The 17,714-nt window shown below is 36.4% G+C and overlaps 1 protein-coding gene across 1 annotated transcript in view; it reads right to left on the bottom strand.

Moving 5' to 3' along the window:
- Nucleotides 1-434: 434 nt before the first annotated feature.
- The window catches only part of LOC108695799 (pro-neuregulin-3, membrane-bound isoform), a 635,203-nt gene continuing 617,923 nt past the window's right edge, over nucleotides 435-17,714 (bottom strand). Inside the window, exons 8-9 of the mRNA XM_041568953.1 lie at nucleotides 8,505-8,675; nucleotides 435-1,316 (exon numbers count right to left, since the gene is read on the bottom strand). Of these exons, the coding sequence (XP_041424887.1) occupies nucleotides 824-1,316; nucleotides 8,505-8,675 (664 nt within the window). The 3' untranslated portion in view covers nucleotides 435-823. The remainder of the gene's footprint in view (nucleotides 1,317-8,504; nucleotides 8,676-17,714) is intronic.

Below are 17,714 nucleotides of genomic sequence, written 5' to 3'. Positions count from 1 at the left end.
CAGCAATGATTAGGAGTTGGAACTGCTAGGGTACAACTCCAGACTGGTTTTGTATGTTCTCTTTTTGTATGTCTGTGTGTGTTTCCTTCACACTCTAAAAAACATACTGTCAGGTTAATTAGCTTCTCATGAAATTAAGTACATGAATGTCTCCACTGGGCCAGAGACTGATGGGAATCATGGCAATTCCTGTAAAACATTGTGTTAACATATATAAATAATAAAATAATAAAAACAAGCGTATTGGTTAAAGAAATGAAGATCCTCTACAGAACTGGTGGTCAATCCAGATGCTCTTACCATTCTCAGCACCAAAAGTATAGTTAGACAGCAGTGGAAAGGCAAGCTAATTTTTTTGATCCACTTGATCACATCAGCACACAAGTAACACACACACATACACACACACAAAAAATTATCAGTGAAACAGAACACAGTTTGTAATTATAATTGTTTCATTGGGATAGTTGTGGTGGTACTTTCATCGTCAGCAAAATTATATAACAAAATACAGTTATGATTTCCAAATGATAATGCATTTTGGCCCTTTTTTCAGAAAGATCACATAATCCTGGATCTTTTAACCACGTTGCTGCAGCTGGAGGTACATTTGAAGCATTTGACGTCAATATGTTCAAATATCCCACGGCAATGAAAGGAGCTCAAGAACCATAAGAAATATATTTAAATCCCTCAATGCACTGAGTGAATGCTTTATCCCTCCTCAAACCTTTTCTTGCCCTTAAAAAAATATTTTGTTTAGAAAACACTATGATATGAGGGCGATAGACTATTTGGTTTCTTCTATGTAGATGCTCATAAATTAATGCATATAAATAATTTTGTTGACAAATTGTGGCTCCTGATCAGTTTTTGATTTTGGGCTCACGGGCAGGAACGCTGTATTTTCACTTGCACTGTCCTCAGTTTCTGTAATTGCCATTTCTAAATCCTCAGACCTTCTTCTTGCATCAGTTAGAATTCGTATCTGTTCTTGTACGGTTTCAAGCAAAATTTTCACTTCTTGTTGTTCTGGTATTAGACAATTGTTAGGTGGAACATTCACCTTGACAAGTTCATTGGAAATTGAGTTTTTACACCTTTTGATGCCTACTGTTTCAGAAAGATTCTGTGTTTGCATGCAGGCATCATCTAGACCCATTGAGGGTATAATGGGAATGGAGTTGACCCTAGATGTTGAATAACCAATTGTGTCCTTTCGCTTCATGTCATTAAAATAAGCTTGAGTTTCTCTTGAACGTGGTTGCATATTTATTGAGTTATGCTGCAGATGAATTAAATCAGTGGATGAACACCTAAAAAGATAAACAGTTTATTTGTTAAAATTCTGATTATTAAAACAGCAAAATAGTTTTTTGCAAAACATCTTGAATGTGGAAGTATTAAGAAATTAAGTTGATATATTTAGCAGAAAATCTTGTGTGATGTACAAAAAAAACCATTATTTTTAATAAAATTGTTTCTTAAATACTTGAACAAATATGGATTGATTTTACTGTCTACTTTATTAGAGCAGGTTCTCTTGCTTCCAAAAGCTGTAAATAATCAACATAATGTATAATTTCTATTTCCCCCAATGATGTTTTCCCAGAAATCCTGTGCTAGTTGAGAACTGGCACAAAAGTTGCACAAACAATCAATATGCTAATTAGTAACAGTGTGTCATGGGCAAATATATCTACAATTGCAAGGAAATGTGTATATGTAAAAAAATATACCATTAGCAAGTTTTTGAATATTTAGGGAAATGCCTGTTTTTTTGTTTAGATCTTCCTTTCATTCCCCTCAAAGCCCCCCCGCAAAGCTGCCCCAGCCCCCACAAACCTGCATTCACGTGACCTTCCGACACTACTAAAAGACCTTCTGAGCTGTTTCAATGACGCTGGGCTGGGGGTGGGGCGATTTGGAAGATCTGTTTGTAGTGTCAGCAGATTGGCAGCACACTGGTTTGTGGGGCTGGGGGCGGCTTTGTGGGGGGCTTTTAGGGGAATGATTATGGGTGCAGCATTTACTTTATACTGACACGTTCCTATGATTTTTATAGGAAAGTGTTTGTATCACTTTCATTTACAGCTATCATTTTGCATTTGTGCCTTAACAGGCTTGTTGCTATGGTAATGCCTGATATTACCATATTTGTGCTAAGCCTTCACTTAAGGATGAAGCTGGAAAAGGAGATTGAACATAATGGAGAAAAACATTCTTTGAACTACATATATGCTGTAATCTTTGCCTTTCATAAATTATTCATTTTTGTACATAAGGAGATTTATTTAGTTCCACCTAGCCATGAAGTCTGCATCAGATGGGCAAAGTTAATAGGGGTGCTAGGAATCAGAAAAAGAGTTACAAGACACCTTAACTCTGCAGGTAACCAAAAACTTGTAATCACATATATTAACATAATGCGATATTTTACAGTATGTATTTTACTTTAAGCCATTACAAAAACATTTGAGTAGTTTAATAATAAAGTGCAAAATGTGTTTGCTTATCTGTCTTCATTATGGCCTAGTGCTCCAGTAACCCCAGGGTCAACCATAAAACCCAATTACCCCTTAAAAAGCAAGTACAGCCATGCTACATAGCTATAGCTGTATTAGCATTTTATGTTTAAACAGGAAGTCTTCAGAATCATAAAATGAAATTGAATGTAGAAATAAATAACAAATTTACATTCTTTAAGCACTTTATCAATGGGTTTTAGTTTTTATAGTAAACAACAGGAAACCTGTCATACACAGAAATACCTAAAGACCACACATTAGAACTGTCTTGCAAAAATAAGTAAGGTAATACCCTTTATAAAAATTCAAAGGATATTAAGACCTCCATTACCTGTTTATAGTAACTAAAATTCTCTGTAATGGAGATTATCCATTATAGATATTATATCCATTATATAATTATCCATTATAGATATGTAAATAGGGGTGTCCAACATTCCTTTGGACTAGTTAAAGACACACATTTACCCCCCCCCCATATTCAAGGAAAAATCCTAAATAAATATATACACAATGGCTTTTTAATGTCAGCAGATTCCAAGGATTAATTGGCAACATAAACTCTAACATCCACCAGTGAAGTCTTCAAAGCAACCAATAAGATATTTGCTTACATTTTCGAATTTGTAGTAGACCGTTCAAAGTTAATTGCCAATTGCTCTTTTAAATTACACTTGTACCATCTAGTACCTGTGTAGGTAAATGGACCCTCCCATCCACAATCAGATCCCTACCTCTATAGGCATTATCTATTTCCTCTTTCAAAAGTCCCATACATCTTACTTTGATTCTTTTGATCCTGTCTAATCACAATAACAACTTGCTCCTATGACCTACAGTATTCATCCTTAGTTACTGCGCTACTGCCATATATTTTTCATATAGTTAATATTAAAGATACCTGAATCATGTATGTTATTTAAAAGGCCACATTTGATCCATTCTGTCTCTCTATTACATTGCCTGTTATCTAGCACTGGTTTCTAATTTGCTCTGAAACTATAATCTGTTGCATCCAATGCAATCCTGTTTTTGACATGTGTGCTCTAACAACTATTCTATACTGATCTCCTAGCTTGATCATTTGCAATTGATACTATAGAACATTTCCTTTTATTTCACATACTTGGCCCCCTTGATTTCCATGTCCATCAGTCCAAATGCTGGATTTCTTACTAACCTTGTTAGTGATCCTTTGCTGCAAAAATCCCTCTCATTATCAGCTCCTATTAGTGTAGGTGTATAATCCTCATTATCTTTCTTAATGGAATTGTTCAGTATAAAAATAAAAACTAGGTAAATAGATAGGCTGTGCAAAATAAAAAAATGCTTTCAATATAGTAAGTTAGCGAAAAATGTAATCTATAAAGACTGGATGTCTAACATAATAGCCGGAACACTACTTCCTGCAGCTCTCTCGGTTTCCAGCAATTGGCTACCTGGCAGTAACAATCAGTGACTTGGGGGGGGGCACATGATTCATAACTGTTGCTTTTGAATCTGACCTGCATTCTAAGGATCAATTGCAAACTCACTGGCCCCTGCATTGTTTAAACTGATTAACTGGCCCCTGCATTGTTTAAACCTCAAATTCAGACTAATCCCCTGTATTGTTCACACCTGTGATCCCTCTGCATTGTTCACTCTTGTGACACCTCTATTGCCCTAAAACTCTGTACTGTTCACACATGAGACCCAGACTGAAACTGCCCACATTGTTCACCTTTTCACACTTTATACAAAATGCTAATGGGGCAGCAGCACTGTGTCACTGTATGTTGTGCATATTACAGTGGTCCTGATAGGGTTCCCTGTCTCTTGCTCTGTTCTGTCTTCCCTATGCTCCCTGTGTGTAACATACTCTGCCTGTATGTGCCCTGCACTGCCTGTGTGTGCCATGCTCTGCCTGTATGTGCCCTGCTCTGCCTGCACCCCTAAGGTGTTTAATCATGTGCTGGGTGGGTGCTGTGTTATCCAAGGGGGTATTTCTTAATATGATAACTTTTTTCACATATAAGTGATATCCCTGCAGTGAGCACCAACCATTTGGTTTTTTGGTGTGCTACCACAAAAGTGGACATGATCTTGTGGTAACATGGGTGTGGTTTAAAGTGGGTGTGATTGAAGTGGGTGTGGTTTAAAAACAGGGAGTGGTCAACACTGGCTTCCGTTATCGGCCTTCCACTATGTAGGCTGGAAAAATTTCGGCCCTCGGTACCACAGAAGTTGGAATGCACTGATTTACATTATACATTCTTGAACTTAGTTTATTGACTTAGTAAATTATTTTAGTTATGATTGATGCCCTTTAAGTGGGGTTGCAACTGTTTCATTACCTCCAATTATGCATGTTTGTTTGCCTTGCCTATAGGACACTAAAATTTGGTATGTGATTTGCACTTCAGTGTTTCTTAATCCTTTTTTGCAGAACACACATATCCAACATACTGTAGATCGAGACTCAGAAAATCCCAAAACAGTCCAAATCGTCTTATAGTCTTATCAAATGATTTGGAATCATACTGAAGGACAGAACATGAGATATGGGCTCCAGAGCTTAAACAAATTCACGGATGATTCTTTGAAATCTAAAACATAACAGTGAGAAACATGAACAATTTTATTGTTGAATTTAAGCAAATCAGTCACTGCTGAATATATTGCTGAGAACTTCAAAAGTAAAATCAACGTTATCAGTAGTGACATTACTCTATTAAATCCCCTAGAAATTCACTGCCCCTCCACACTCCCCAACCTCTTCTATGCTCCTTCTCCCTGTGACTGATGAAGAAGTCTCAACACTTTTGTCTTCATCTCTCTTTACTAACTGCCCACTTGACTCCATTCCTTCCAAACTTCTACACAATGCCAATCACGGTCTAATTAAATCCTTTGCTCATCTATTTAATCTCTCCCTCTCAAATGGAATCTTTCCTTACCAACTAAAACATACGCTCGTTACCCCCATTCTGAAAAAACCCTCTCTTCATCCCTTCAATCGTCATAACCTCCAACCTATCTCTCTGCTACCTTTCTCTAAACTACTTGAACATCTAGTTTACAACCATCTAACCCTAGTCCTCTCTGATAAAAACCTTCTGGACCCCCTACAATCTGGTTTTAGGCAGTAACACTCCACTGACACTGCTGTAACCCAGACTAACTAATGACCTCTTTTTGGCTAAAGCCAATAACCACTTCTCACTACTAATGCCTTTTGATCTCTCAGCTGCTTTTGGATCATCCTGTCCTCCTCTAGTCTCCAAATTATTTTGTGCAACTTAAAGGTCTACTGCAACCACACAATTTCTGTGGGGGAATTCATCGGCCACATGTGTTTCAGTCACATCCTCACATCCCAATCAGATGTCTACAGTTAATGAAGCATCATGTTGCAAGCCTAGATGGCTTAAGCACTGAGACGAGCCTCAGATTTTTTTTGCATATTTCACATGTGCCTATGAATTGCTCTTTTTGTTCTTCTTGAGCCTCTGGTTGAGGACTAGTGTTAATTTAAGCAGATGCAGCACAATCAGCTTCATGCAAACGAACCCTTGGGCTACCCCCACCCTGAACCTGATGGTTATCCCAGGGTGTCCATAGTAAGCTACATCAATAGGGATAACAGCCTTTTGCCCAATGCAAAAGTTATATTAACCCAGAATGCCAAACATCTGAAAACAGTAACTTATATCTGCTACCATGACCATGTGTTGCTGCATTTATTTTGATGTGATGGTTCAGTTGTAGAGGGCTCAACTTTAAAGTTATCATGTTCCAATTAATTGTTTAATAAATGATTAATACATGCCATTGATTATCCCTCTTATAATTTTTTTTATTATAGTGTAAGAGAAGTGCTGGGTAGGTAGTTGATGAGGTATAAATTTCACTGAAAATGAAAGATTATATGTACTAAGCTCCAGGAAAAATTGTGTAATTGTACCAGGTAAATGCTAAATTCTTTCGCCGATTTAAGAAAACTGGGTAATGGGTCAGTGGAGTTAATGAAGGGAGAATAGGGTGGGCTCTCCATTCCAAGTACCAACCAGAGTTTGCAGCTAATCAGTCAGGTAGTAGCTTGATTAGTATACATTTGTGCAGGAGAGGCCTGAGTTCTGGTAAATATGGCTTCAATTTGGAGTCTGGCTGTCTATAACTGGGGAAGCAGGATCTGCAAACAAGTGAGAGAACCTGCTGTGTTCTGTTTGTAGGGGCTGGGCACTAGCCCTCACCCTTCATAGAGAGGTTTGTTTCTTTCTGTGATGGATAGTGCCAAGTTTGCCTAGGTTTTATTATTTTATGTTTTTCCTTTTATTTTAATAAAACTGACCACGGGCCAGTTGTACCCTATTTTGGGACTCTTGTGTCATTTTGTGGGTGTCTGAGCAATAGTGAGCCGGGTCTGCCCAAGGAGACCATTATCCCACTACTGTACCTGTAATGCCTACAATAGTCTTTACTTTTCGTCATGGACAGCACCATTCACAGGAAAGTTTTCTTTAAAATGCCATTATTTAGACATGGGCACCGACCCAGAAAAACACAATGTTTCAGACTGATGATAAAAGACCATTGTCGGTCTGAAACATTGTGTTTTTCTGGGGCGTGAAGGTATGAGTGCTGACTAAACTCTTGCTGATGCCTACAATAGTTACATATTAAAGGCAGCGAGGAATGTAAACAATGTAAAAAAGTATAGGAAAAACAAAATCATATGGAAATCACAGGAAACACAAGTGGCAGACATTATTTATGGCTTGGGTTTTGGTATTTATCTTTGGCATTTCTTTTATTTCAACAAAAAACAATCATTGAATAAAAAAATAATTGTTGATGGAAAAAAAAGCAATACATGCAAAAAAAAAAAAAGAAAAAAACTGGGGCAATTAATTATCAATATGCCAAAATCAAGTTACGAATAAAAAAATATATTTTTCCATATTGGTTTGATTATCTATTAAGGATATTGCAACCTATAAACATATTCTACATAGGTTTGGTTTTGTTTTAACACCAGGTATACAGAATACACACTGGACAATGCAAAGATCGTTACATTAGCACATCCTATGTGATAAATGCATTATTAAAAAAATATGAATAGTTCTAGGATATTTCTTTTATAACAATAATTGTATTTACTGAACACTCTTTTGGTTTATGGTGTTATTATAGCAATATAAAATACTGGTGAATCCTGTGGGCTAAATGCAGCTGTGTCTCCTGTAGCACTAGGTATGCAGCCGGTGTTCACTGAAAGAAGTCATTACAAGCTATATTGGGGTAAAGCAGAAAGAAAGAAGCATGCAACAGCATTTGCTAGAACAATGTGCTTCAGGGATCTGCTTTTTCATTTTTTGTGTGTTGCATTTAGAGATAGGGACCCCATATAACCATTTTTCAGCATCCAGTAGAATGTTGAAGAACTATAGTGATGGTACTTTATTTTAAGTATGCTACTTTAATATCACTACTGTTACAGGTACACAACTTCTTTTTGATTTTGTATCTACCATTGTTAAACACATTTCTTTTCTATTTAGGAGTAATCCTACTTTTAAGTAGAATTAATTCAGTAAAGTATTACCACTTCATTTTTTATTTTATTTTTTTGCAAAAAATACAACACCGATAATAAACCATAGAAGCACTGATCTTTACAACAAAGTGAAATACAGTCAAACACACTGCGTTCCTTTGAAGGACTCTGAAAATGAGGACAACTCTAGAAAGAAGAAAAAGGAATATAAAAATGATCGTATTATTTATTATTCCAGACAAAAGTCAATAAGAAATTATAGCGAACATCTCCTCTAGCCATCTGTGTTTAAAATATTTCTTTGATTTTAATGTTTCATCCTCTAGGGACGCAAGAAAGTTACAGCTCATAAGATTAAAGACAATAAGTTTCTACATTTTTTAATCTTGAGATTGATATTGCATTTTCATGCTCTAGTGAATTTCATCACCTACCCTTTGCAAAGCATTGTGTCCTGATCTATCAGACCAGGCTCTTCAAGTTGCTGATATGCTGGTCCTGTAATTCCATTAAGGCGACCTCGGGGCAGGGGGGGAGTTCTCCGAAATGCATTTCTGTGTAGCATCCTACTTTTCTGACTAGGACTGTAACATGATGAAAGGTTTCTGCAAAACAGAGAGGAATGATGTAGATGATCTTAAAAGAGTTGTCATTATTTATTTATCATGCCTACATATATTTTACAACAATGTCAACATGTTATATATAACGTACAGTATGTACAAAGCTCACATGGGAAACTGCAGCATGCACACACCCTTTCCTGCCTATCAATGCTTTAACAAAAAAAATGGAAATACTCTGTAGACAGTGGTGCAAGGTAAGGTGCTCACATGTCACTACCAACATTTGCCACAGGCAAATTATTTCTCATTCACAATGGGAAACAGTGACAGATCATTAAGGTTATAAATAATTGCAATGGTTATCCCTAAAAACACCTTTGTTGTCAAAGTGCCACGTGTAACTATGCCATAGGCCTAAAATGCTTTTTCAGCTTAAAGCAATGAGACTACAAGCATGCATATACATGCTACAGGTATGGTACCTGATATCCAGAATGATATCCAGAATGTTCAGGATCTGGGTTTTCCTGGTAATGGATCTTTTTGTAATTTGGATCTTCATAGCTTAAGTCTATGAAATAATCATTTCAATATTAAATAAACCAAATAGGCTTGGTTTGCCTTCAATAAGGATTAATTAAATCTTAGTTTGGATCAAGTACAAGGTACAGTTTTATTATTACAGAGACAAAGGAAATCCTTTTTAAAAATTGGATTATATGGATAAAATGGAGTCTATGGAAGATGGCTTTCTCGTAATATGAAGTTTTCTGGATAATGGGTTTCCAGATAACAGATCCCATACCTGTACTATGTTTTGGAAAACACAAGAGTATTTATTCCCTGTCTTTAGTGAAAACTCTTAATCCTGATGCATTGTTAGCAAGGTAGATCAAAATGCTTTTTTTGTGAAAGTTTTTATTAAAGATAACAGGTTACAAAGCAGTTAGATAATGAAATGTCATTTTACACGTTATGCATGAGAACATCAATAAAATTTACATTTCTTCCGACAATTACCATGGGATAAAAATTCTTTTTAATGCAATTACAAATAAAAAAACATTGTTATGGCTATTTTTTTTCTTTTCATAAATTATAATCTATAACTTATTTATTATTTTCTTTTGCATAACACCGACATATATCTGAATGTACTGTATAACCTTTGATTAATAGTTGCATTTTAAAAGTATTTGAACACTAGAATGATTCAACCCCTATTCATTGTCATAACAAGACCCATTCCTTTAAGGGATAAAAAAAATTTAAACTTTTTACTTAAATGTTATCATTTGCAAATTGAGCAAAATGCAAATTACAAAGCATGTTTTGCCCACAATGCACTTTGCACCCCTGGGGATGTGCAAGACAAGTGGTGATTTGTTTTCTGACTCTATTCTGCTGCATAGTTGGCACAACAAAACATGCACTGCAGGATACTATCTCTGTACATGGGCAGCACAAAAAAAACGTATAACTCCTTTTCTATAAGGGATTAGAAAAAATGCAGGAGAAAATGGATTCAGTTAATGATCTAGCTATTTCAATTTTAAAAGTGTCAAGCCCCTTCAACCATTTACCTGCTGCAAATTGTATAATCTATGGCACTAGGGGGCAGATTTATCAAGGGTCGAAATTCGAATTAAAAAACCTTTAAAATTCTTATTCAAAAAGACCAACCGAAATTAAGTGGAAGTTTTTTTTGGTGTCTTATAGATCAGTTTTCAATCGAAAAGGTTGTATCAAAGGAATAGCACATTCGATCGAATTCAAAGTTTTCCCCAAAAAAACCCTTTGATTTTTCAAAGTCCACCAATTGACTCCAAGTGGGTTCTAGGAGGTCCCCCATAGGCATAAACAGCAATTCGGCAGGTTTTAGATGGCGAATGGGCGAAGTTCTGTTTTTAAAGAGACAGTACATGATAAATTTCGATATTCTAGTTTTTTGCAAATTCAAATCGAATTTGGACTATTCCCTAATCAAAGTACACACAAATAGCTAGAAATTTGATTTTTTTTTCAATTCAAAAATTCACCTCGACCTTTGATATATCTGCCCCTAGGTGTCAAGTACCTGACTGCCAAATTCCATAGATTAGATATTTCTGGATTCTTCACCATATGTTTGCAAATTTGTAATGGAGAATCCTAAAGAATTTCTAGAAGTTTGAATCTTAGCACATATAAACAGAACATCAATGTGTCAGTGTGAGAGAACATGTAAGACTGCTTTCAGCAGTTGAAATCATTCTTTTTTTATGGGTTGGTAGATCTAAGCAGGTTAAGCTCCAGCACTCAAGTCATTACTCTCCAAAAATGTGTATTGTGCTAAAATAACCACATTGCAAGTTAATGGGGAATTAACAATTCAGAAAAGGCTTTTTGCTGATGACAGATAGTGACTTGATTGAATGCTTCATACCTGAGAGGGGCAAGTGGTTATACAACATATCATGTTATAGAGAACATTGCATCTTAGTGCTAAATTGGTTCCTGTTTGGCTAAACTGTCTGGAAGATATGAGTGTGCACTATAAGTCACTGTTACTTCACTTCATGATATAAGAAATCAAAACATGCAAAAGGTATTTTCATTGACTGGGTATAGCACCCCAAACTTGAATGAAAGCAGTTATTTAGGAGAGTGTGATTATGTGGTGGAACTGCTACTTAAAATGAGGTTCCATATAATAGACTGGGACACAAGTTACCCCTACTTATGTGCTTCTGTTGAGCCATTTTGTTACATATTTAGTTAAGTTACATAGTTTAGTTGGGTTGAAAAAAACCAAAGTCCATCAAATTCAACCCCTCCAAATGAAACCCAGTGCACATACCTACACACCCACTGAAACTATATATACCAATATCTATATTTATTGTAGATATCACTATATCCTTGGATATTATGGTTGTCCAAGAAATCATCCAAGCTCCTATTAAAGGTGTTAACAGAATTAGCCCTCCCAACATCATAACGGCAGGGCATTCCACAACCTCACTGTCCTCACTGTGAAGAACAACCTACGCTGCTTCAAATGAAAGTTATTTTCCTCTAGTCTAAAGGGATTGTCTCTGGTCTGATGATTCATTTTATGGAAAAATAGATCTCCCACTAGCGGTCTATAATGCCCTCTAATGTACAAGAGTAATCATGTACCCTTGCAAGCATCTTTTCTCCAGAGAAAACAACCCAAACCTTGAAAAACTACCCTCATAATTTAAATCTTCCATCCCCTTTACCAGTTTAGTTGCATGTCTCTGCACTCTCTCCAGCTCATATATATCCTTTTTAAGGACTGGAGCCCAAAACTGCACTGTATCCTCAAAGTAAGGCCTTACCATGGACCTATAAAGCTGCAAAATTATGTTTTCACCCCTTGAGTTAATGCCCTTTTTTATGCAACTTGTTATATACAAAAATCCCTAGATCCTTCTCAATTAAAGAGGAACTCCACACAAATATAATGTAAGCTTTTTGAAAAGTAAACATAATTTAAGCAACTTTGCAATATACATGAATCAAAAAATATGCAGACTTTTCATGATTTGAAATGGTTTGGTACAGTTCCCTAAGCCTAGCCCTCTGCTCTCCTGCTGATCTGTCTGACTACTTTGCTGAGCTGGCTGACTACTGTTACTTTGTATCTGCAGTCATCTGTCCTTAGCCTGCATCCTCCAAACCCCACAATTCCCTTCACATGTGATTTCAATAAGAAACAGAACATCACAGTGCAATGTAGTGTGGATTATGTAGTTCCTGCATGCTGTCTATAAGCTGTGGAAAAGTTGTTACAATTTGTAACATCAGTGTTTAGTCCCTCCTTCCCTGCCAGGATTTCAAATGATGCAGAAAGAGAAGAACTGTTAAATAGCTGGATTTCAACATAGAAAATGGCATTTATTCATACTTTTTGAAGAAACCGGTAACTGTGATGGGTATACTAGAGGTTTCTGTGTTATGTGAAACCCCCAACACACTGCCATTTAGTGTATAACTTGCATTTATATTATTTATAAAATGCATAACCATTTTTCCAGTCTGCTGCCCAGTTTTCTAATCTAGTCAAATCACTCTGCAAAGTGGCAACAACCTGCATGGAACTTATAATTCTGTACAATTTAGTATCAAAAATAGAATAACTGTACTTTTAATACACACTTACAGGTCATTAAAAAAAAATCAAAGGACCAAGTACAGATCCCTGCGGTACTCCACTGACAACACTGGTAAAATCAGAAAATGTTCCATTTATCACCACTCTTTGTAATCTATGCTTCAGCCAATTCTCTATCCAATTACAAATACTATGTTCCTAGCCAATATTCCTTAATTTAACCATTAGCCTTCTGTGTGGTACTGTATCAAAAGCTTTAGCAAGTAGATTACATACACTGCCCAAGTAGATTACATACACTGCCGTTGTAGAGTCGAGGTTCCTGCTTACCTCCTCATAAAAAGCAATAACATTTGTTTGGCAAGATTGTTTATGCATAAAACCATGCTGGCACAAACTCCTAGTATTATGATTTGCAATGAAGTCTTAATATCCCTTCAAAAAGTTTTCCTACCACTGACGTCAGACTAACCAGCATATAGTTTTGATGCTAAGAACGGGATCCCTTTTTGAATAGTGGCACCACTAGCTATTCGCCAGTCTCTCTGCACCATACCAGACCTCAATAAATCCTGAAAAATGGAGTAAAGAGGTTTGGCAATGACAGAGCTAAGCTCATATAGTAATCTGGGATGAATGCCATCTGGTCCCAAACCTTTGTTTATTGTTACATGTTCTAGTCTCTTTTGAATTTCCCCTTGCGAACCATCATTTGTTCTATTAATAGAATTGGGACTATTTAGAAGGAAACCTTCAATACCCACCCAATCCTGCTTCATTTATTTACTATTTATATATTTAAAATAAGTTTTGGTTCTTTTTACTGCAATACCATTTTCTACATCTATTTTAGCTTGACTGATTTATTTTCCTCTTTATACCTGACAAATAGTGATGGGTGAATAAGTTCGCCTGGCACGAATTCACGGATTGCGAATCTACCGCAAAAATTCGCTAGTGAAAATTCACAGCTTTTCACAATTTTTCATGGAAAACGTTTGAATTGCTTAATTTTTTCGTGAAAATGATTGAATTGCTTGTTTTTTTGTGAAAACGTTCAAATTGCTAGATTTTTTTGTGAAAACATTCAAATAGCTAGATTTTTTTTGTGAAAATTGCTCGATTTTAGTGAAATGTTCGAATTGTTAGATTTTTTGGTGAAAATGTTCAAATTGCTCGATTTTTTCGTGAAAATGTTCAAATTGCTCGATTTTTTCGTGAAAACATTTGAATTTCATGATTTTTTCGTGAAAACTTTAAAATTCACGGCTTTTTCGTTAAAACGTTCAAATTTCACGATTTTTCATGAAAAAGTTCTAATTTCACAAATTATTTGTAAACTTTCTAATATCACGATTTTTCGTTCACGTTTTGCGAATTTTGCGGGAAATTGTGAATTTTCTGGCAAAGTGAAATGGGAGAAATTCACCCATCACTACTGACAAACATTTCAGCTGTCCCAGCTAACCTGAAAGCCTTGAAGCACGTCTACCACGTTTAACAATCTCAACCCACCAATTCTCACCCACGCAAATGCTAGAAATGAGTTCAGTATTATTAGCTATTACTAGGTCCAAAAGAGAGTCATTCCTAGGTTCTTGAACTAGTTGAAATAAAAAGTTGCCATCCTGTATGACAAATGTCACCCTAATTGATTACTTCAGGTACATGGTAGTTCAGAAACCAGTAGACATGGGCGAATAAATTTGCCAGGTGCAAATTTGCAGCGAATTTCAGCTTTTTGCTGCTGGCAAATAAATTTGCAAAACTGCAGCGAAATTAGCCGGCAAAAAATGTTGGCACTCGTCAGAATAGTCTCGAGCATAAACATTGACATGCATCAAAATTATTGGGACACCTATTGACTTTAATGCATTTGGCCAAAATAGGTGTGCCTATAGGAATTGTGGCGGGTGTCAAAATTAATTTTGTGAAAATAATTTTTACTTTAATGGGCTTTCAAAATGTTTTGCGAATTTCATGGGAAATTTGCAAATTTGCAAATTTTTCAGCAAAGCGAAACAGGACAAATTAGCCCATCAGTCATGTAGCATCAGCTTAAATGACAGGCAAACCTCATTTTCTGCTTGGCGATTTGTGACAACCCCTAAGTTTAGTTTCTCAACAGCTGCTCAAAGGACCTTTAATGGGCATATATGTAGACTTCCAAGGGCTGTCTAGACACCTCTTTCATGGCTGGTGCAAGTGATATCTGCCAGTATGGAATTTGCTATCTGGTGCACAAGGTTGCACTCCTGCCTCCCTTAATAAATTAGCAACATTTTATTAGGAAATAAATACGGAAATACGCTATTTTTTAGGTGCAAAATCATTTAGTAGCAGCCAATTTCTATAGCTTGGTTATTTATAGTTAGAATTATGTACTAAATTATATGCAGTTAATTGGTCAAATATCATTATTTTCCTCAAACCAACATTTTACAGCAAGCAGTTTAAAAGCATTCTTTGAAGTGGTGTCTGTTTTGTGAGTCTTTTCGCTCCATGGTGACAAATGTTGCATCTGTGGTCATGCTGATCTATGAATGCACTGTGATTCGGTGGTTATCCAAAGGATTTACAGATAGCTCTGAAGTCTTTCCAATAACCTGTCTTGTTGTAATGATTTATCAAGCAGCCAAGTTTTTTTTTCTGAAATAATACTTGTCTTTAAGCCCTGTTATAATATAATATTCTGAATTGTGCCATTCATAATAATGAATAACCTCTTAAAACATCTATAATGAATATTGTAAATTATTGTACTATATAATTATTTTTGCAAGTTATTGTCAAATAACCTCTATTGCACCATTCCAAAATCAAAAGATATTTGGTTTCATTGACATGAGCAAATTGGGGATCACAACTAAGCCATTCATGATATATAAAAACTAATTTTCAAAGTAAAGCACTGAAATGTTGGCAGAAATTTAGATTTTTAAACACTGTTAATCAATTGATAATATAGTCTTTAAAGGTGCTAAACAGTGTTATTGAATCGAGAATATACTTGACATGCAATAATTATGGATTAGCGTGTGTGTGCGTGTGCGTATATATATATATATATATACACCTAAAGCAGGACAAAAGAGAGCCAAAGAGATCAAATGACGTGGAAAGTGGGTGTGCAAAATCATCAGTGTTGATCTCACTGTGCAAACACATCCACCAAAGCTGATCCCACAATAGCCCCAAATACTTGAAATATCAAATACATTGTGAAATTGATTAAAAAATTAACAAGGATACATGCCCCCTATAGTGATCAATTAAAAAATTAAAAACAAATACCCGTAGCCTCATATATATATATATAAATATATATATATATACATACATATATATATATATATATATATATATATATATATATATACATATCCCAGATCGACAGCAGTCGTAGGACTATTACAGCCAAAACAAAAATAGAGGTTTATTTTAATCCAACATTTTGGCTCCTTACTAGAGTCTTCATCAGGGAATAAGGACATAACGGTACACAAACAGGCTTTTAAATCATGTGAAAATGGCGCCAAACATTGTTGCTAGGAAACCATAGCAACCTGTGAAATCACGAAAGTGAGAAAAGTACAGTGTTTAAGGTGATCACAATATATATAAATGTGTTCATATAGGTAATAGGGCTCACCATAGTATTGGGGGACCATCCAGGGCACAGAGTTTTAGGATCTTTATTGATACAGTTGGCTCCCAAACCAATGATGGGCTACAAGAGAGATTGAAGTTTAAGAGACCTACTAATGTGTACTGATTTCACGAGAACAGGTAATACAGACACTAACTGGTTAACTCAGCAGAAAAAACTAGGTTGTTTTAAATGCCCAGATTATGATACCTGCAGATGCCTATTGACAGGTGCAGATTTCCCCCATCCCCACACAGGAAAAAGATTCAAGATCAGGCACAGACTAAGTTGCACTTCAACCTTTGTGGCCTACATTATCACCTGCCCCTGTGGCTTATATTATGTAGGCAAGACTTGTACTACTTTAAAGGAAAGGATAGGCAACCACAGGTCGGCCATCAGTAAGGCTCTGAGGGAAGGAAAGGCTCTTCAACCGGTCGCCAAACACTTCCTACTGAAAGGACATTCACTACCCATCTTTAAGTGCATGGCGATCACCTGAATAGGGGTGACAATCGTGAACAAGCCCTTCTTCAAAGGGAATAAAGATGGATTTGTAGAATGGACACTGTGGCCCCTCGGGGTCTAAATTACACACTTCCCCAGGATGTTTTATTTGATACATTTTACATGCCTGGTTGATATCTCTGGGTGCTAATTGATGACTTCCTTTTTTTTACCTGACCTAATTGACTTTATAGCAACATTCCAAAACTCCAGCATATACTTTGTTTCTCTCCTTTTCTGCTCAAGGTCCCAACCCAGTTCAGTTTTTAACAGCTCACACTCTAGCGTACAGAGATGATATCACTTATTTGATTGTTCATGGGTGTATATGGGTACCACAAATTATATATGGGTAACAGGAGTACCCACCAGTAACCCAAATGATAAAGAATAAGTGGGGGGTTGTCCATCCTGGTACTTGTGGTCTTTGGCTAATCCCCTAAGTAGTGCTTGGCAGTTGAATTATTAATAGTACCCAGTCCTTTCAAGTGGCTTCTGCGTGCAAGTGACCAAATGCAGGTTTCAGCTGCAATAAGACCTAGGCACCTGCTGTCCGTTTTTCATAGGGGTAAATACGTGTTGAGAAAGGGTTCACTGCCCATTTAACTAGTGGCCAGTGTTCCTGACAATACACATGCCACCCCGGTCCCAACAGCATTAAGGTGGCCATAGACGAAAAGATCCGCTCGTTTGGCGACATTGCCAAACAAGCCGATCTTTCCCCATATGCCACTAATGGGCATGGCTATATCGGGGGTAATCTGAACGTTAGACGAAACAATCAGATTACGATGAGAGCGCA

This window comes from Xenopus laevis, chromosome 7L (assembly GCF_017654675.1).
Source record: "Xenopus laevis strain J_2021 chromosome 7L, Xenopus_laevis_v10.1, whole genome shotgun sequence".
NCBI classification, from domain to species: Eukaryota; Metazoa; Chordata; class Amphibia; order Anura; family Pipidae; genus Xenopus; species Xenopus laevis.
The sequence above is the reverse complement of the archived record's forward strand: the minus strand, read 5'-3'. Positions and strand labels throughout refer to the sequence as shown.